The sequence below is a fragment of the Chrysemys picta genome, chromosome 3 (assembly GCF_011386835.1).
Source record: "Chrysemys picta bellii isolate R12L10 chromosome 3, ASM1138683v2, whole genome shotgun sequence".
Classification (NCBI taxonomy): domain Eukaryota; kingdom Metazoa; phylum Chordata; order Testudines; family Emydidae; genus Chrysemys; species Chrysemys picta.
Window position 1 is genome coordinate 205859229 of NC_088793.1, and position 21248 is coordinate 205880476.

Here is a 21248-nt window from a genome sequence, read left to right on the forward strand (position 1 = left end):
GCTACGTAATGTGAGCTACGTTAGTAGCGTAACTCAAGTCAATGTAGCTTAGATCTACTTATCACGGGGTCCACACTCCGCTATGTCAACGGGAGATGCTCTCCCACTGACATTGCTTCCACCTCTCGTTGAGGTGGAGTACAGAAATCGATGGGAGAGCGCTCTTCCGTCAATTGAGCGTGGCTTCACTAGACCCGCTAAATCGATGCTGCTGCAATTGATGCAGCGGCACCGATTTTAGCTCCATTGTGAAGACAAGCCCTCAGTTTTGCCAGTATAAGCTGCATCCACTCTAGAGGTGCTTTCCCAGTGTAGTATATTGCTACATCTGTACCAGCAAAGCATTCCTAATGTAGATGTGACCTAAGTAAGTCACATTGTTTTCTAACTGACAGCATTATTCAGAGCTTTCAGGTGAAATTAATATATACCGTATATACTCGTTTATTACCCGTTTGTTTATAAGCTGACCCCCCCCAAGATGGTTAGGTAAAAATAGCAAAAACTGTATGACCCTTTCATAAGCCGACCCTATAATTCAGGGGTTGGCAAAGTTTGGCTCCTGGCCGTCAGGGTAAGCTGCTGGTGGGTCAGGAGATCCCATCTAAGCCATGGTGCTAGGCATTGTCAGACATAGACTAACAGACAGTCTCTTCCCACAAAGACTTTATAATCTCTCCTTTAATGTTGTAGAGTGTTAAATGTATGCCGACACTGGGTAGAGCACCACTTCTATGACTTTGAGAGAGATGTAGATCTTTTGCACCGATTGGAAGAATTCATTGGGACAGTAAGAGGTATTTATGATTACAATAGATATCAGCATTTTAGAATATGTCCAGTGTTAGACATCTTTATTATGTGGTGATGCTTCCTTGCGGTCAGTGGATGAAGGAAAATGAAATGTTGGGTGCTTATGATGATTTATGTTACTCAGTGAATAACCTGAATAAACCTTTATTTAAAAATCAACTGCTATTTTCATTCCCAAAAATATGGTGCCTATTCAGAAAAATATGATCCATGTTACTTAACTCTGATGGCAAAAATATTATTCTAGTTATATTGAAAATGAATTGATATAATTGAAAATTGCCAGCAACTGAGTGGTTAGTTTTGAAAGCAGGTCAAAATAGTCTTTGGTCACCTGCTTAATGGGGGAAATCCCTTAAACTATAGTTGGGAGTAACTTTCATAAAAGCTTAACGGAGGAAACGGTGTACTCTAGAGCAGGGATTCTCAGGCTGTTTCACAGTGTGGACCACATCTTGAGAGGTTATTACATAGGCTGCCCCCCCTCCCGTTCATAATTGTGTAGCAAACCTTCCCCATTCATTTTTAATAATGAAACATCCCTGTGGCAGCTACAGCTGTTGCATACAGGAAAAGGTTATATTAGGAAAGTGTTTAATGTATATTTAGCAGTTTGAAACAGGAAGAGATCAAGCTATCAGTTCACTGTGGACTGTCAGCAAATTCTGTAGACTGGCCAGTTTGGAAATCTTTGGTCTTGTGGACAGAACATAAGACTGGGATGCGGGAGTTCTTTGAGTGATCGCATGTGTCCATTCCACTTGAGGTGTGTGCGCACCCAGTGCACTAGTGTCGTAGATTTTTCCCTTAGCGATACCTGTCAGCGCAGGACATATGCCCTTTGCTACCTCATACTACTGCTCAATGTTATGAAGGGTAGAGCAGCCCCCAGCCTTCCCTCCATTCCTTCTTACAACTCATGAAAGTAGTCAGAGCATGGTAGCTTGCTCTTACAAGTGGTTTTTTTCCTCTTGCTGGGAATTTGTTTTTCTAGTATATGTAGTTGATACTCGTCTAGAAGTTTTATAGTTAGTTTAGATATGTTTTAATTTATTTAGTATTGTTCTTGGTGTATATTTTGGTTTCCACTTGTCTGTGGGCTGACGCCCAGTACCAAGGCATCACTCAGTCTCTGGCCTGGTGGTTCCTCCAGTGGAGTTGTAAAGGGAGGCTCCACCTCTGTTGAAGAGGGTTGCTTCCTCCCTGGAATTACAGGTAGAAGTAGTTCAGATAAGCATGCACAGATTGGTGGACATTTTGGGGTCAGCAGGGCCTCCTGGGGGGCTTGCTCCATAAATGAGAATATTCTGGAACCCACAAAGGTGTTGTGGCAAACACCTTCATTGCCATCTACAGCCAGTAGGACTGAGAAGCAGTCTTAAGCTCTGTGAACTGGTGAGTGTACCCAGCCAATGTACATATGAGAGTTTCTTTTGTTCCTCTACAATCAACATTGACTCCGGTTACAGACGCTTCTTCCCGAGGTTGGGGAACCCACCTGGGGAGTCTCTGGTCTGGCCAAGAGATAGATAGCTCTCCGCATAAATGTGAGGTTGTTGAGAGCTCTCTACTTGGCTTGTCACACTTTCCTTCCCCACAGAAAAGAAGAAATTTCCTAGTTCTTAGAACATTGCTGCTGTATTGTCCATATGTGAACAGACAAGGAGGGGCCAGATGGAATCTCCTGTGCTAAGAGGGAATACAGCTTTGGGAGTTTTGTATCACCAATACAGTTCACCCCAAACCCCGTCTGGGTATTCAGAACACGTTAGCAGATGGCTTGAGCAGGTCTTTCACCAGTCGCCATGAGTCGTATCTCCTGCCAGATATAGTAAGTCATTTTTCAAGCATAGAGGTTCCCCATGTAGACCTGTTTACAACTCGTCACATCTGAAAGTGTCAGCAGGGTGGGGTTTTTTTTTTCTTTTTTCTTTCTCAAGAGTGGGTCACAATCCAGCATCCCTGACAGATGCTTTTCTGTTACCCTGAAGGACAAACTCATCTATGCTTACCCTCCAGTTCCTCTCCTCCCCAGAATATTATTAAAAATCAAGCAGGATCATGCTCGTACAATCCTCATAATACCAGTGGGGCCTTCCCAATATTGGTTCTCCACTCTGCTGAGTCTCTCAACTTGGGCTCCGCTGACATAACCTCCAGAATCAGTCCTGATCTCTCAGAACTACAGTCACCTCCTTCATCCTAACCAGTGACTCTTCATCTTACATCCTGGATATTCTGTGGGAAGTACCTCAGGAGGTCTGTGCAAGGAATGTACAAAACATTCTTTTGAATAGCAAGAAACCACCTACTAGGTACACTTACCTGTTGAAGTGAAAGCAGTTCTTGTGGTCTCAGCAGAAAGGTGTTTCTCCACGCTGGGCTCCTATACAGCATATCCTGGACTATTTGTTACAGCTGACGCATCGAGGTCTTTCTATCAGAGTTCACCTAGCAGCTATCTCCACTTTCCGCCCTCCAGTTGCAGATTGCTCTGTATTCTTCAAACCAGTGTCACTCAGGTTCTTAAAGGGTCTGAACCCTTTATTTCTCCAAGTGGAGTATCCTATCCCTCCTTGGGATTTAAATCTGGTGTTATTAAGGCTGATGGGTCCTCCCTTTGATCTGTTGGCTACCTGCTCGTTACTTCGTCTTTTAATGAAAGCGAACTTTGTGGTGACGATTGTCTCTCCACAGAGAGTAGGAAAATTGCAAGCCCTGGTGTCTGACCCACCTTATACAGTCTTTTACAAAGACAGAGTGTGTACTTAAGCCCACATCCAAAATTTCTGACCAAAGTAATGTCACGCTTTCATATCAATCAGCCAATATACTTACCAACCTTCTTTCATAAGTTTCATTCTCATAAGGACAAGGAGAGATTCCATGCATTGGCTGTCAGGAGAGCATTAGCTTTCTCCTTGGAAGAAACTGTTTAGATTGTCCTCACAGCTGTTTGTGGCAGTCGCAGACCACTTGAAGGGTCTCATTTCAAAGAATAATCATTATGGATTTCCTACTGCATACATTTGTGCTATGACACGTTGTGACTCTGCCAAGCACAGTGCTGGCACATTCAACAAGATAACAAGCAGCTTCTGAGCTTTTCTAGTTCATGTGCCTGTACAGGACATTTGTAAAGCTGCAACTTGGTCATTAGTTCATACTGTTGCATCTCATTATGCCATCTTTCAGCAGTCTAGAGATGATGACAGATTTGGACGTGTGGTCCTTTAATCATTATTTAGGTAGATTCTGATCCCACCTCCAGTTTGTAATGCTTGTGAGGCACCTTACTTGAAATGGACATGTGCAATCACTCAAAGAAAAAAATGCTTACTAACCTGTTCTGTAACTGCTGTTCTTCAAGATGTGTTGCACATGTCCATTCCACAACGCACCTTCCTTCCCCTCTTTATTGGTGTCTGTCTGATAAGAAGGAAGTGAGAGAGGCTGAGGGCGGCTCTGCCCAACAGGTAACACTAATAGAGGGATCTTCAACACTAGCATGCTGGCCATGCACACACCTGAAGGGAATGGACATGGTCAACACATCTCAAAGAACAAGAGTTACGGAAAAGGTTAGTAACTGTTTTTTCCTGGGGTCCAGTTTTCCCTTCGGTTCCCTGTGTGAAACTCCCATTAATTCAGAAGGAATTACGTACATGCTATTACCAGGATCACTGGGCTCCTACTACTGTTTCTAGCTTTGCCGCTGCTTGGCTTTGTGTGAGTGAAACCCTGCTGTGTTTGTTTGCCCTTCTGTGAATTGGGGAGAATGCTTACTTACCTCAGAGTATTGAGGCATAATGTTTGTAACATGGAGATTTTAAAAAATGACATTGACCTCTTTGGAGAAACATAGAATTAAAAGGGTTAAAGAAATATTAATGATGTCTCTTTATTCCAGGTAAAGCTATGAAGAAATGGGTTGAATCAATCACAAAGATAATCTACCGGAAAAAGCAGGCACAAGCCATTGGGCCAAGCCACAATATTACTTTTGAAAGTTCACCTCCTGCAATTGAGTGGCATATAAGCAAGCCAGGACAGCCAGAAACTTTTGACTTGCTCACTTTGCACCCAATAGAAATTGCTCGACAGCTCACTTTACTCGAGTCAGATCTTTACAGGTATTTTTCCTCCATTGAAAAACTGAATTTACTATACCACATTATGACACAAACCCAAAATATTCCCAAAATTACTTCTGCAGGCCCTCTGTACAGATCCCCCACTATTGGCATACCCCCTTGACACATGTTGTGTGCTAGGTTGTTAATTAAGACTTTTTTTGGAATAATGGTAGTCTTTTTTAGAAGTTTTATATTATTGTGCTTTATTTTATTTTTTTATTATTATTATTATTATTATTTTAGAGCTGTGCAGCCATCAGAACTAGTTGGAAGTGTGTGGACCAAGGAAGATAAAGAAATTAATTCTCCCAACCTTCTCAAAATGATACGGCACACCACTAATCTCACTTTGTGGTTTGAAAAGTAAGGGGTTTTTTTGTTTGTTTTTTAAATCTCTACTTCTGGAATGTTAGTGTATCTATATAGTTCATTCAGATACTTCCTGAGAGATAACCTGAGGAGAAATTTTGCCTTGGGGAAGCCTCTACTCGGGCAATGGCTAAATGTTTCAGTTTGCCTCTGAGAACAACTACTTGTAAGTAGGCTTGGCAGAATTTGATTTTAATTTTTTTTTTTAATTTCGACAGAAAATATGTGTATTTTTAAGCACTGGTTTTGATTTAAAAAACGAAAAAAATGTTCACAGTCGCACAAAATTATGGGTTTTAAGCTTTTTTTTTTTTATCTATTTAAACTTTCACAATTGTGGAAAATTTTGCAAGGGTCAGACAAAGGGGGTGTCAGACAATAACTATTTAATGATAGTAGATGTTGGGATTCAGATAGTTAAAGCTTTATAACTGTTAAAACAAAATTGTCAACATCACATGTCAAAATACACAAAGTAAATGTCCTTAAATCAAACTCTAAGTTCTCAAGCAGCATTTTTTTTGCTTTGCCTGTCTATAAACTTTTATCATCATCAATGGAAATATTTTTGTGTTGGTTTATGTGTATATGTTGAAATCAGTGTTTATCAACTTTTATTGATAAAAATCTAATCCTTTGAAGCCTACTTCTAATATTCCCAGTTTTTTAACCTGAGAAACGGGACCGAACTTGTTCTAAATGTTTCTAAATCTCCCTCCAGTTATTTGGTGGGCCTTGTTGGATCTGTTGAAACATTTCAAAATGGTACACTTTGTGCTATAGCTGAATCTTTGTTGCATGGCAGAGTTCTGGCTCTGTTTTATTTCTACAAAATTAGCGTTCTGCTTGTGTACTTAGATGCATCGTAGAAACAGAAAACCTAGAGGAAAGAGTAATTGTAGTGAGTCGGATAATTGAGATCCTGCAAGTTTTTCAAGAGCTAAATAACTTCAATGGTGTTCTTGAAGTTGTGAGTGCTATGAACTCTTCACCTGTATATAGACTGGATCACACATTTGAGGTAAGTTACAATGTTTTCAGTTTCAATCTAGAAACTGTAACAGTTAAGTTACATTCTGTTACTATAAATGCTTCTCCTTTCAGTAGCACATTAAGGGTGGTAAAGGGCTCTTGGGCTTTGAAGGAGCCTTTGCTTTTGTACTCCGCATTCACACTGTCTGGGCACAGACACTGCCAAACACAAGACAGAGAGGAGAGACTAGAAGGGGCTGAGGAGAATAAAGCAGAAAACTAGAGTGAAAGAATAAAGCAGAGAGATGGATGAGGGTTAAAAACCTGAAATAAACAGAGAAAGAACAGTGTCTTAAAAGGAAGATGAAGAAAAACTTTTCAACTGAAATTTTTAAAAAAAATATTCAATACAGAAATATTACAAATAAGGGGAAACAGTTAATGAAAAATATGGAAGAATAGCTGCACCAACACTCAAAACTGGAGGAAATTTGTCATAGCTCATTGTTAGACTTTCTAAAAAATGCTGGTTTATTACAGGGTCAGTGACAGCAAATACTATAGTTAAAGGTTGCAAAACGATCACTATTATAACTCCTTATTTTTCAGATGCTTACAGTTTTCTACAACTTTTGCCTTTTGGGCTGAATCTCTGACCAAAGATGAATGTTTCTGAAAAGTTTTACTAAAATTCCTTCAATCACTTTTGAGTTGTTGGGGAGGGAAAAAACCAATGATGGTGAATCCCCAGATGTACTGCACATGTGTGCATAGTTCTATTTGTAATGCTGTACCTAGTCCTCTGAACTCCTCCAATTATGACTTCCGTTATTTGCATCATCTGAGGATTTAGTCCTCAGTGTAGGATCATTTGATGTAGCAGATCAACTGAACCATTGGCAAGGACTACTGTGTACAAAGCAGGAAAAGCGAATACTTCAACAATCTGCAGGCTGCACCACAAATATAAGTGTACGGTGTCTCTGGCTTTCCCAAGGGAAGTAAAATCACCTGTGGAAGATTGAATGAGTGTGTAAAATATAGCTATAAATCTCTATGTAATGTCAGAGGTGGTTACCTCTAATTTCAGGGGTCCCCAAAGTGAATACAGTGGTGAGCAAGGCAGAAAGACATGGCAAATCACCAGAGCCCACTTCCTGAAACCAGTAACAGGCAAGATTGAAAATAAAAGATGATTATCAGAAAGGCATAGGCAGATTGATCAGAGCAGTGAGTGTCTGGGAAAGAGGTGGAACACGCCAGCTGCAGGAAACAGGAAAATAGTCTGCATCTCCTAGCAGGTTCCCTCTATATACTTTAGCATAGGATCCATACCCAGTTAATTGGGCTGCTTGACCCTCACTGACATGTGGGTGCGTAACTGAATTTTCCATAGGCATTTGCAGGATTTAAAGTTTTTAGAGGTATGCTACGAATATTATGATTGAGAGGAAATCAAGGCTGCACACATCAATAATTTACTTAGCTACTATAATAGCAAGATTATGGTCAGGGGCTGAGGGGATATGTATGAAAGTCAGGCTTTTGTAAGAGCCCTAGTTGACCTGGTTGGAGGTTCAATGTCCTGATTCTTGTATACCCATATAGCTCTTTTCATCTCTCGATCTCAAAGTGTTAGTATCCCATTTTTTAGATGGGGAAACCGAGTTCCAAAGAGGTTAAGGGCCAGAATTTTAAGGGTATTGAGATGTTGCCGTGCTGAGCATTACAACACCAAACTGATTTATGCTGTTACAACAACATGTAAATGCCTTTAAAAATCTGGGTCTGTGACTTACCCAAGGTCACACAACAAGGTAGTGTCAGCTGTCAGTCCTAGTCTTGTGGATGGGGCACTGGACCACAATCCCCTCCTCACTAACCGATCTGTATATCTTTTCAGCAAATTCCAAGTCGACAGAAAAAGATTTTAGAAGAAGCTCATGAATTGAGTGAGGATCACTATAAGAAATATTTGGCAAAACTCAGGTCCATTAATCCTCCATGTGTGCCTTTCTTTGGTAAGTAGGTTTGATTCGGGATGAACAGTATAAAAGAAATGTCAGTGTTTTACAAAGACTGAGTTAAAGCACTCTACAGAAATACAAGCAGAAGTGAGAAGTATATTTAAGGAACACCGTGAGCTTGAAGTCTAGTCAGTTTTTTTTAAAAGGAGTTAAACTTAGTTTCAGCTGTCTGATTGTAAAACATTTCATCTCCCCTACTACTGTGTGAAAGATCCACACAAACTGGCAATATGACTGAATATGCAGAGGAAAGAATTAACTGACCACAAAGTAAACAACTGGGGAAAAATAGAGAAGTATTTTTTCTAATCTGTTCTACTGACTTTAGGTATTGCTTGCAGGGAAAAAAGTGTTTTTTAAAGGACCATTTAGACAGAAATATGATTTTTCTGAAGTTGATGGTATCCTTGTAATGTGCACATTACTTGGAATAACGATGGTTATTCTTCAAGTGATGGTTGCTATGTGTATTCCACACACAGATAGGCCTGGGCACCATGTGCCCGAGTCTGGAAATTTTTAGTAAGCGGTGTCCATTGGTGTACGCATGCAAAGTAGTTTGTCTCGTGCTCCAAACCAAGTGTATAAAGGGCAGCATGGACTGATGCCTCTCTAGTTCCTTCTTACCTCCACGTGGCCGAGTCTGAATCCTCTGTGTTTGCTACATAAGAACGGCCATACTGGGTCAGACCAATGGTCCCGCTAGTCCAGTATCCTGTCTTCCGACAGTGGCCAGTGCCAGATGCTTCAGAGGGAATCAGTAGAACAGGGCAATTATCAAATTATCCATCCTCTGTTGTCCAATCTCAGCTTCTGGCAGTCAGAGGTTTAGGGATACCCAGAGCATGGAGTTGCATTTCTGACCATCTTGGCTAATAGACATTGATGGACCTTTTTCTCCAGGAACTTATCTAATTCTTCTTGAACCCAGTTATACTTGTGAAGGCCAAAACATCCCCTGGCAGTGAGTTCCACAGGTTGACTATGCATTGTGTGAAGAAGTACTTCCTTCTGTTTGTTTTATCCCTGATGCCTATCAGTTTAATTGTTTGACACTTGGTTTGTGTGTTATGTGAAGGGGTCAATAACATTTCCTTATTCACTTTCTCCACACAGTATATGATTTCATAGACCTGTATCACATTCCCCCTTTAGTTGTCTCTTTTCTAAGATGAACAGCCCCAGTCTTTTTGATATCTCCTTACGTGGAAGCTGTTCCATACCCCTGATCACTATTGTTGCCCTTCTCTGTACTTTTTCCTATTCTAATATATCTTTTTTGAGCTGGAACAACCAGAACATCAAGCAGGGGCCTACCATGGATTTATATAGCGCCATTATCATATTTTTTGTCTCATTATGTATCTCTTGCCTAATGGTTCCTAACCGTGTTAGTTTTTTGACTGCTGCTGCTGCACGTTGAGCAGATGTTTTCAGAGAACTATCCACAATGACTCCAAGATCTTTCTTGAGAGGTAACAGCTAATTTAGACCCCATCATTTTGGATGTATAGTTGGGATTATATTTTCCAATGTGCATTACTTTGCATTCATCAACATTGAATTTCATCTGCCATTTTGTTGCCCAGTCACTCACTTTTGTGAGATCCCTTTGTAACTCTTCGCAGTCTGCTTTGTACTTAACTATCTTGAGTAATTTTATATTGTTTGCAAACTTTGCCACCTCACTGTTTACCCCTTTTTTCAGATCATTTATGGATATGTTGAACAGCACCGGTCCCACTACAGATCTTGGAGGGGACCCTGCTATTTGCCTCTCTCCCCTAGGAACACTTGCCTATTTATTCTTACCTTTTCTTACTCATCTTGTAACCGGTTACTGATGCATGAGAGGAACGTCTCTCTTATCCCATGACTGTGTACTTTGCTTAAGAGCCTTTAATGATGGACTGTGTCAAAGGCTTTCTGAAAGTCCAAGTCCACTGTATCAGCTGGATCATCCTTGTCCGCATGTTTGTTGACCCCCTCAAAGAATGTGAATAGGTTGGTGAAGCATGGTTTCCATTTACAAAAGCCGTGCACTCGAGGACTCAATGATGGACCCCCCTCACAGGTCCAGTGCCCTCGTCTGTGGAGTTCCTGTGGGTTCCATGGTCTCTCATTAGTCCTCTTGTTGTTCAATATCTCTGTGAAACCATTAGGTGAGATTGACACAGCATGGACTAAACTGCCAGCAATACGCAGACAGTGGCTAGCGCCACATCAGGCATAAAAAGCATCATCTCCGTTATCCAGGGCTTGGCTCAGATCAGTAACTGGCTAGAGCTGAACCGAGAATGAATAAGGCAATGCTGGTGAGAGGAAGGAAACACTTAGAGCTCTCCACTTCTGTCAGCTCAATGAAATTACATTGCCTCACAACATTCAAACATCTTATTCTCTTCGCTGTTTTAGGAATTTATTTGACTAACATCTTGAAAACAGAAGAAGGCAACCCTGAATTTCTAAAGCGACATGGAAAAGAACTTATAAACTTCAGCAAGAGAAGGAAAGTAGCTGAAATAACAGGGGAGATCCAGCAGTACCAAAACCAGCCATACTGCTTACGAATCGAACCTGATATCCGGGTAAGTTGCATTTTCTTATGCTGAAATATTGAGAGCTTCTTTGTGGTGATTAGTTCAGAAATAATTTTAATAGAGAAAATCAAAGGAATCCGTAGAGCAGGCTGTTTGCTCCTGGGTCTCCAGCTTTATGTGACACAGTGCAGGATGTCCCTTCGCGCTATAGGACACCAGCAGTAGCAGGCAGTACACGAGGCTCCTCATCTGCTGACCAGCATAATCCACTGACTCCCAGTACTGGCCTGTTCTTTCTTGGCAGAGGTCAGCAAAGCTCTCTGCAGGAGCTATGTCATTTTCCATGATCCATGAGTGGAAATCCTGCATGTTGCTATCTTGACAGAAGCAGAATTTAGGTAGTTTTCTCTTCTGCTGTATTAAAATATGACTTCTCCTTTCTACATTGAAGTTACTACAAATCCTAAAAAGGGAAAAAAAAGTCTTTAGTATAAATTGGCCCTTTCAACCCTGTTTGTAAGTCATTTCTTACATACATGCCTTAAAACACAGTGTTTTCCTCCTTGTAGTGAAGTCCTAAGGAGAGGTGAGGTAACGCACATGGGTTTTACTGATGTCCTCCCAAGTCAGTGGATTTCTGGGTGCTGGCAATTCGCAAGCTCTTGCCCCTAGTTTGTCAGAGTAACGGAAATTGTGAAATGATTGTTAGTTATGTTTGATATTTTTACTGATTTTTTTTTAAGTTAAATTTCATGTAATTCACGTTTGCTGAATAGTACTTATATAGTGCTTTTGAAACCGTTGGGACTACTTGTATCATAAAGTATGTAGAATCTGCCCCATGAAAGTAACTTATATGATGTAATCTTCCTAAACTTCCTGTGTTTCAGAGGTTTTTTGAAAATTTGAATCCAATGGGAAATAGCATGGAGAAAGAATTCACAGATTATCTGTTCAACAAGTCATTAGAAATAGAGCCGCGAAATTCCAAGCCTCCACCAAGATTTGTTAGTATTCAGATTTTATTTTTTTCTTAATAACTTCAAAAATGTTTCCCACAATGCAGCAGAGATTGTTTTAGAATTTATATGTATAATGATGGAGCTGCATTTAACTGATTTTATGATGGAGATGAAGGTAATTTGATTTTTAAAATATATACTTTCAATTCACTGCAAGGTTTCTAACTGCACAATATTGATATTTGGTATCACTGCAGCCAAAAAAATACAGCTATTCCCTCAAATCTCCGGGTGTTCGTCCATCGAACCCAAGGCCAGGTACCATGAGACACCCTACACCGCTGCAACAGGAGCCAAGAAAAATTAGTTACAGTCGCATCCCTGAGAGTGAGTCAGAAAGTACAGCATCTGCACCAAATTCTCCACGAACACCATTGACACCACCCCCTGCCTCTGCTACTTCCAGTACTACAGATGTCTGCAGCGTCTTTGATTCAGATCCTTCAAGTCCTTTTCATTCAAGTAGGTGCTAAAGCTAGGAATGCTAGGAATGCATTTAAATAATGAGGACAGTCACAAATGTGTTTGTCCTATTTTGTGATGTAAATTGATATAGCAAATTTGAAGGACCAAAGTGATCTATCTGCAGATGTTTTTGCCTCCTTGCATAATGGCAGACAGTTTCAATGCATTTTTACTTAGATTACTATTATCTTTAAGTTTATTTTCAAGTGAGAGACAGGATAGGTTAGGAATCTTGCTTGTACATCATTCCATGTTCTCTTCCAGTTTCTGCGAGAGCAGAATGTGGAAAGGGACACATCCAGGGCCCCACATATTCCATGATGCTGCAGCAATGGAATTTGCTGCCAAACCACTCCTTGATGCAGAATTGTGCTCCAGAATCTAAACTTCCATTTAAAAAAATTATGGCCAAGATGGAAAGTTTGTGGTGAATTATGCACCAGGGTTTTGTAGTTGGTACACAGGCTGACTGGTAGTCTGTTATTGAACAATGAGGATAAAAATTTACCTCTTCTGCCTAATTCATAGGGAGGCAGTGTGGTGTAGTCGATAGAGCACTGGACTGGGAATTGGAAGACCTGATTTCTATTCCCAGCTTGGCCACAGATTTGCTGGGGTGACCTTGGGCAAGTCACTTCACCTCCCTGTGCCTCAGTTTCCCTATACACCAAATGGGTATAATGATACTGACCTTCACTGTAAAGCACTTTGAGATCTGATGATGAAAAGCACTAGACCAGTGGTTCTCAACCAGGGGTACGTGTACCACTGAGGGTACGCGGGGGCTTCCAGGGAGTACATCAACTCAGTTAGATATTCGCCTAGTTTTATAACAGGCTACATAAAAAGCACTAGCGAAGTCAGTACAAACTAACATTTTATACAGACAGGATGAAAAAGTAAACAATTTTTCAGTAATAGTTTGCTGTGACATATTGTATTTTTATGTCTGATTTTGTAAGCAAGTAGTTTTTAATTGGAGGTGAAATTTGGGATATGCAAGACAAATCAGACTCCTGAAAAGGGTACAGTAGTTTGGAAAGGTTGAGAACCACTGCACTAGATAAGAGCTTAGAAGTATTATGCCTCCAGACCTGCCTAAATGTTCTCAAGAACAATGTAGAGTTAAAAAACATAAAGTTTGCATGAAATTGAAGAATAATTGCACACAGTTCTCCCCTCCACCAAATCCATCAGTTATTCCTAGACCTACAAATACATCAGTTCCCTCTCTCCCTTCATTCACTACCAGACAAAGAGGGCTACTCAGTCTGTAGTTCACTTATAATAATAATAATAATAATAATAATAATAATAATTAATAAAAAATAGTACCTAGTTTTAGAGCAGTTTTCATCAGTATGCCGCAGAATGCTTTACAAAGGAGATAAATATCACCAGCCCCATTTTCTGATTAATATAACAGGAGCACAGGGAGGTGAAGTGACTTGCCCACAGCAAAAGCCATTCAGCGGGCCAATGTCAGAGCTGGGAATAGAACCCAGATCTCCTGAATTCCATTCCAGTGCCCTGTCTGCTGGGCCGTCCTGTCCACTGGGTCACGCTGCCTCCCATAAAATATATATTTCATGGGTAGCTTACTTTAGCTTCACACAAGGATCTCCATACTTTACAGCTGTTCTTTTATGAGCAAGAAAAGACATGATGATGGTGTGCTGAATTATCTCCTTTGCGTTCGTAGTTCAGTAAAAGCAAATTGTTGCTAATTAATGGTCGTTAAAAGCAATCAGAACGCGTAAAGGGCAGATAAAGTGCATCATGTTGAAGGTTTTTGTTTTTTAAATATCCATCAGGATCTGCATCTGTGTCATCCATAAGCTTTACCAAAATCTCTGATGAAACTTCTGGTCCTCCTCCTGTTCCTCCACGGAGACGACCAGAGTCTGCCCCAGCAGAATCATCGCCATCAAAGGTGAGAAAGGTATTGGGCCCACACCTATTGCATTCAGGTGAAATGCCCAAATCAGACTTCACACATAAGCCAGTGCCTGAAAAGTGAGGGTTAGGGTAAAGGGCAAAATAACTTTTAAAGAGTCATACCTTGTTAGTTCAATTAGCTGGGTAAGAATAAGGAGCGCTATGCCTCACACCTGCACAGCGACAGCTCTGTGCAACATCTTCTCATCTGCCCCAGGCTTAAAACTAGTTAAAATAATAGCAAAAGGGTCTAAATTTAGGGGGAGAAATGTTTTATTCTCCTGCCCTGAGCTTCTTTGCTCCTATCCTGGCATTGGCTGGGAGCACTTGAGGTTTCATGTAAACCTCCTTGTCCAAGAAGATAGTCCAAAAGGAGCGGTGTGAAAGTGCTAAAAAATAGCAGTAATGTGAGAAGTCTTAAACCCTACAATCTTCCCTAAAAGATGAAATAAAATATACTAACCTAATGACATCTTGTTTAGTGTTTCCTCTGCCGGTTGCCATTTCTTGCCTGCCTTCATACTCAATCTCTCCCCTTTCCTCTTACTGTATGTGCTTGTCTGGCCATTGGTCTTCATTTGGGACCTGATCCTGCACTTGTTGGAGGCATTGACAAAGCTCTTTTGACTTAAGTGTGAGATTGTTCAGGGCCTTAGAAAATTAGGGTGAAATTATCAAAACTACTGAAGTGATATAGGAGCCCAAGTCCCATTGGCTTTCGGTGGCGTACGGTATTGTACTGTCCTCTTGGCTGTCGGCAGCATACAATATTCTGTAGTCCTGTTGGCTGTCAGTGGCATAGGATCATAGAATCATAAAAATATAGGGCTGGAATGGACCTCGAGAAATCATCCAGTCCAGCCCCTTGTGCTGAGGCAGGACCAGGTAAACCTAGATCATCCCTGAGAGGTCCAATCTGTTCTTTAAAATCTCCAGTGATGAATATTACACATCTTCCCTTGGAAGCCTATTCCAGGTCTTAACTACCCTTATAGTTAGAAAGTTTTTCCTAACATCTAACCTAACCAGGAAGAAGAGGTAGATGAGACTTTTTTTTAAAAAACTAACAAAATCATCCAAAACCCAGGACTTGGTGGTGATAGGGAGCTTGAACTACCCAGACATCTGTTGGGAAGATAATACCGTAGGGCACAGATTATCAAAAAAGTTCTTGGATGCATTAGACACAACTTTTTATTACAGAAGGTGGAGAACGCGACTAGGGGAGAGGCTGTTCTAGATTTGGTTCTGACAAACAGAGAGGAACTAGTTGAGAATCTGACGATGAAAGGCAGCTTGGGTGAAAGTGATCATGAAATGATATCATTTATGATTCTAAGGAATGGTGGGAGGGACAAGAGCAGAATAAACACATTGGACTTCAAGAAGGAAGACTTAAGCAAACTCAGGCAATTAGTAGGTAAGAGCCTGTGGGAAACAAGTCTAAGGGAAAAAAGAGATCAGGGATGTTGGCAGGTTTTTAAAGAGACATCATTAAGGGCACAAGAGCGAATTATCCCAATGCACAGGAAAGATAGGAAGTATGGTAAGAAATCATCCTGGCTAACCAAGAGATCTTCAACGATCTGAAAGTCTAAAGAGTCCTACAAAAAGTGGAAACTAGGTCAAATTACAAAGGATGAATGTGAAAAAACAACACAAGTGTGTAAGGACAAAATTACAAAGGCCAAGGCACAAAATGAGATTAAACTATCTAGGGATATAAATGGTAACAAGAAACATTTACAAATACATGGGAAGCAAGAGGAAGACCAAAGACAGTGTAGGCCCATTACTAAATGAGGAGTGAAAGGTAATAACAAAAAATGTAGCAATGGCCTAAGTGTTAAATGCCTTTTTTGTTTCAGTTTTCACCAAAAAGTTGACTAACATAGTGAACACCAGTGTAAATGGGGTGGGATCTGAGGTTAAAATAGGAAAAGAACAAATTAAGAATTACTTAGACAAGTTAGATGTCTTCAAGTCACCGGGGCCTGATGAAATACATCCTAGAATACTTAAGGAACTGGCTGAAGAGAGCTCTGTGCCATTAGTGATTAACTTTGAGAACTCATGGAGGATGGGAGAGATACCTGAGGACTGAAAAAGGGGAAAATATAGTACCTATCTATAAAAAGGGAAATAAGGACAACCCAGGGAATTAAGACCTGTCAGTTTAACTTCAGTACTCAGAAAGATAATGGAGCAAATAATCAAACATTCTATTTGTAAGCACTAGAAGAAAATGAGGTAATAAGTAACAGTCAACCTGAATTTTTCAAAAACAACAACCTAATATCCTTCTTTGATAAGGTAACAAGCCTTGTGGATGGGGGGAAGCAGTAGATGGGATATATCTCTACTTTAGTAAGGCGTTTAATGCTGTCTCGTATGACCTTCTCATGAACAAACTAGAGAAATATAGCCTAGGCGAACCTACGAGAAGGTGGGTGCGCAACTGGCTGGAAAACTACTCAGAGTGATTATTAATGGTTCATAATTGTGCTGAAAGGGCATATCAAGCGAGGTCCGACAGGGATCTGTCCTGGGTCCAGTCCTATTCAGTATCTTCATAAATGATTCATGATTTGGATGGTAGCATAGAGAGGACACTTATAAAGTTTGTGGACGATACCAAGCTGGGATGAGTTGCAAGTGCTTTGGAGGATAGGATTAGAATTCAAAAGGATCTTGACAAACTGGAGAAATGGTCTGAATTAAATAGGATGCAATTCAATACGGACGAATGCAAAGTACTCCACTTAAGAAGGAATAATCAGTTGGACAAATACAAAATGGGAAATGACTGCCTAGGAGTACTTCAGAAAAGGATCTGGGTGTTATAGTGGATCACAAACTAAATATGGGTCAACTGTGTAATACTGTTGCAAAAAAAGGCTAGCATTCTGGGATGTGTTAACAGGACTATTGTAAGCAAAACATGAGAAGTAATTCTTCCTCTTTATTCGGCACTGACAAGGCCTCAGCTAGAATATTGTGTCCAGTTCTGGGCACCACACTTCTGGAAAGATGTGGACAAAATGGAGAAAGTCCAGAGAAGAGCAACAAAATTGATTAAAGGTCTAGAAAACATGACCTACTAGGAAAGATTGAAAAAATTGGGCTTGTTTTGTCTGGAGAGGAGAAAGGGGAGGGAAATGATAGTCTTCAAGTACATACAAGACTGTGACAACGAGAAGGGTGATAAATTGTTCTCCTTAACCACTAAGGACAGGACAAGAAGCAATGGATTTAAATCGCAGCAAAGGGGGTTTAGGTTGGACATTAGGAAAAACTTCCTAACTGCCAGGAAACAGATTCCCTAGGGAGATTACCTAATCTGTTCTTTTCCTCTTTTGACTTGCATTCCTTCCCTCTTGCTGTCAATATTAATTGTGTTGAGTATCTGGTCACCATTCACCCTTTTAGTGACGACTGAAGCAAAATAAGCATAAAACACTTCAACTTTCTTGATACCATCGGTTATTAGTTCTCCTCTCCTGCTAAGTAGAGAACCTATGCTTTCCTTCCTTTCTTTTGCTCCTGATGTATTTAAAGAACCTCTTCTCATTGCCTTTTATGTCCCTTGCTAGATGTAACTTATTTTGTGCCTTCGCCTGTCTGATGTTTGTCATACAGCATTCTATACTGCCCTTAGTTGGCAACGTGCTGTAGTTCCGTTGGCTGTCAGTGGGACGCATGCAACTGAGTCACTTAGGTCATTTTGAAGATCCCACCCTTTATTCTTTCTTCAGGACAGAACATCATTCATTCCCTTTCCTATTAAACAGTATCTGCCTCTCATTCTCTAGAGGGTACATGCCTTTGGATTTTACTCATTCCTGGCCTCTTGCTACAAGAGGTGTCCCAGCTGAGCTGGTATTCGCTTAGAAACTGTGCAGCACAGACCACTATGCTTCCTGCAGGCTCCAGTACTTCCTCCCCTGTGCCCCACTGCCCTGTATCTTCATTCTCTCTCAGCCTGGGTCCTCTCTCCCCTGCCTCCTTCAACTGTTTAACACTTGTTGGCTGTGTCTTGTCTTTAATTGGACATTAAGTGTTTTGAGGCAGGGACTGAGTCTTTGAACATATTCATATAACGTAGCACAACCAGGGCCCTGATCCTGATTGAGGCATTGGGGCTGTCATAATACAAATGATAACCCTTGAATTAAATGTTTGTATACTTCAGATTACTTCTGTGCATCTGGACAGTCCACCAGCAATTCCTCCTCGACAACCAACATCAAAAGCCTATTCACCAAGATATTCCGTGCCAGAGCGGACCTCCATATCTGATCCTCCTGAAAGCCCTCCTGTATTACCACCGCGAGAACCTGTGCGAACTCCTGATGTTTTCTCTAGTTCACCACTACATCTCCAGCCACCGCCCTTAGGTAGAAAAAGTGAACTTGGCAATACTTTTTTTCCAAACAGTCCCTCTCCATTTACTCCCCCACCCCCTCAGACACCTTCTCCACATGTAGCACGGAGGCATCTGCCATCCCCTCCTTTGATACAGCAGGACGTGGACCTCCATTCTGTTGAGGGGCCACCTGTCCCTCCACGACAAAGCACTTCTCAACATATCCCAAAGCTTCCTCCAAAAACTTACAAACGGGAACACACCCATCCATCGATGCACCGAGACGGACCACCCTTGTTGGAGAATGCCCACTCCTCCTGAATTGTACCTTGTGCTGGGAGTTGCATTTTCTTGGCACTACGTCTGTTGCTGGCAATGGATGCACTGAACCTGCTAGCGCCAAGGAGTTTGGATGCATACTCCATGCATTAAAAACTATGCTAGGTTGGGAATGCAGTGTACAGAAACTGAATTGCTGAAGCAGACGTGATCAACTGATAAACTCGCTGTTCCTATTGTAGTATGCAGGATGCTGTTCTAAAGTAATTGGACAACTGATTGTACCAGAAAACTGACTCAAGGGACTTTTCTGGCCAATAAGCGGAGACCGTGTTTTGTGTAATGATCTCTCATGTCCAGTACGGGAATGGAAAATATAGTCTTGTATCCATCAGTTCTATACAGTAACACAGTTATTAGAATGAAAACATTATGCACTTTTTTAAAAATCTCAAACAGGGAACTTTATATCCTTCTTAATTTCCTTTTTACTTTACTCCCTGCTTTAAAATACTCTCCTAAAATCATGAAAAGGACTGTGAGGAAGATCTGTGGTACCTAACCATGTTAGAACTAAGGCATAGCACTGTATTGCGGTCCTGTTTACAAATTGTTACAGTGAATAATAGTATGGGTACCTAGGCTTCACCAAAGAGGTACTTTATTATTATTTTATTAAATATTATGGTGCCAGTTGAAAAAGAAATTATCGCCAGGAAGCATAATGGGTAATTATTGCTTTCTTTAAACAGAGCAGATTAAAGTCTTATGTCATTAAAATGACAGCAAATTTAAAAAAAACAGCACTATTGTCTGAAATATTCTACTACGTTTAGAAGACTGTTAATCTATGCTAGGTTATATCACATTCTTTTTAAGGTTTACTGATAATCCATTTCATGGCTTGTAACTATTCTTCTTTAATCACGCCATGAAAACACAGTCACTTGTGAAAAGGAGCACTCTCTGGCCATCTTCCATAGTTATTGTCATGTTTTACTAACCATAGATTAATCAGCATACGTAGAATTGCCTTGCATTTGCATAAATCATGTGTATATAGAGAATGTTGCATAAATATGCTTGCAGATTGTTTTTAATTTAATTGAAATAAAGATACACATTTGTTTGGCTGACATATGTTAAATTATTACATGGACAAATGTACAATTCAGTTTTTCAGTTAAAAACACTGATAAGGGGATAAAAGCACATATTGTGGTACACGTTTTTCGTAGTTCAGTATATGTATTTTAGTAATAAAGAACAGTCTAAAGAGAAATCAGGTTTTGGCATGTGAAAGAAAGTTTAGTTAGAATGACAAAGCTGGGTTACTCTCAAAGTGAATTACTGTACATGTTTTTAAATTTCCCAGACATATATGTAGTTTGTTATAGAATTTCAAACTTTGTCTTAAAAACTATTAATCTTTACAGTAGCTCTTTACTATGTCAGAAATGTACATGACAAAACATTTACCTGCATAAATATCATGACATGGATTATCCATAAACCTGTGTACTACTCTTCTGATTCTAACCAATACTGTGACAGTAATGCATGCCAGTTATTGAAGAAAAGAAGCTTTATTAATCTCCTCTACCATAATGTTTGTGAAGTGTGCAGTATCTCATCTTTATTTAATAAGAGACATGGGTCGTAGTAAAATTATATCATGTTTCCTGTTGGATAAAAACAAAATACATTTCAGCAACCCAGAACGCCATGTCATTAGAGACAGTTCTAGTAGAGCGAATCATGATGGAAATCTACTGTTTTAGTAACTTTCTACAATGCCATTAGAGTAGTGGAATATGCACCATGATACTACAGTTTGGTCTTTACATTTCAAAAAGCGTTTTGATTACAGCATTAAGCAGCATATTTTGTCATAGCCAAACGTTGAGAATGTGTCGGTTGTATATTTGTGTATATCTTTAACATTTCTATTTTGAAACATGTTTTCCTGCTTCCTCCCCCACCAAAAAATGTACCTTTTTCCTTTATAAGTAAGATTTATAAACTCGGCTTCAGAGGAGGACATTCTTACCTATGTACTTTATTTAATCCTATCCTACAAGAAATGTAAGTGAAGTTCCCAGTTCTTCAAATCTAACCAAGAGTAATGAATACCCTTGGTGCAATGTCTTAGAAGTTGCTGACTTTCCAGGAGAAAGCCAGGGAGCTCTCCAATGTTAGTCAGATGTTCAGAACCCACACTGCCTGTTCTCTACACTCAAAACCATGGCCCCTGTCATTACCAAGGCAGGTTAGATAGGTAGAATGGTCTAGTGGATAGGGTACTACAGTGATATGGCACA

The 21248-nt window shown here is 40.3% G+C and overlaps 1 protein-coding gene across 1 annotated transcript in view; it reads left to right on the plus strand.

The window, feature by feature from the left end:
• Positions 1-20440, plus strand: part of SOS1 (SOS Ras/Rac guanine nucleotide exchange factor 1) — an 85381-nt gene extending 64941 nt beyond the window's left edge. The window contains exons 13-22 of the mRNA XM_005311266.5: positions 694-797; positions 4724-4946; positions 5193-5312; positions 6177-6339; positions 8194-8311; positions 10733-10905; positions 11748-11864; positions 12077-12341; positions 14159-14277; positions 18475-20440. Of these exons, the coding sequence (XP_005311323.1) occupies positions 694-797; positions 4724-4946; positions 5193-5312; positions 6177-6339; positions 8194-8311; positions 10733-10905; positions 11748-11864; positions 12077-12341; positions 14159-14277; positions 18475-18969 (1897 nt within the window). The 3' untranslated portion in view covers positions 18970-20440. The remainder of the gene's footprint in view (positions 1-693; positions 798-4723; positions 4947-5192; positions 5313-6176; positions 6340-8193; positions 8312-10732; positions 10906-11747; positions 11865-12076; positions 12342-14158; positions 14278-18474) is intronic.
• Positions 20441-21248: the final 808 nt, after the last annotated feature.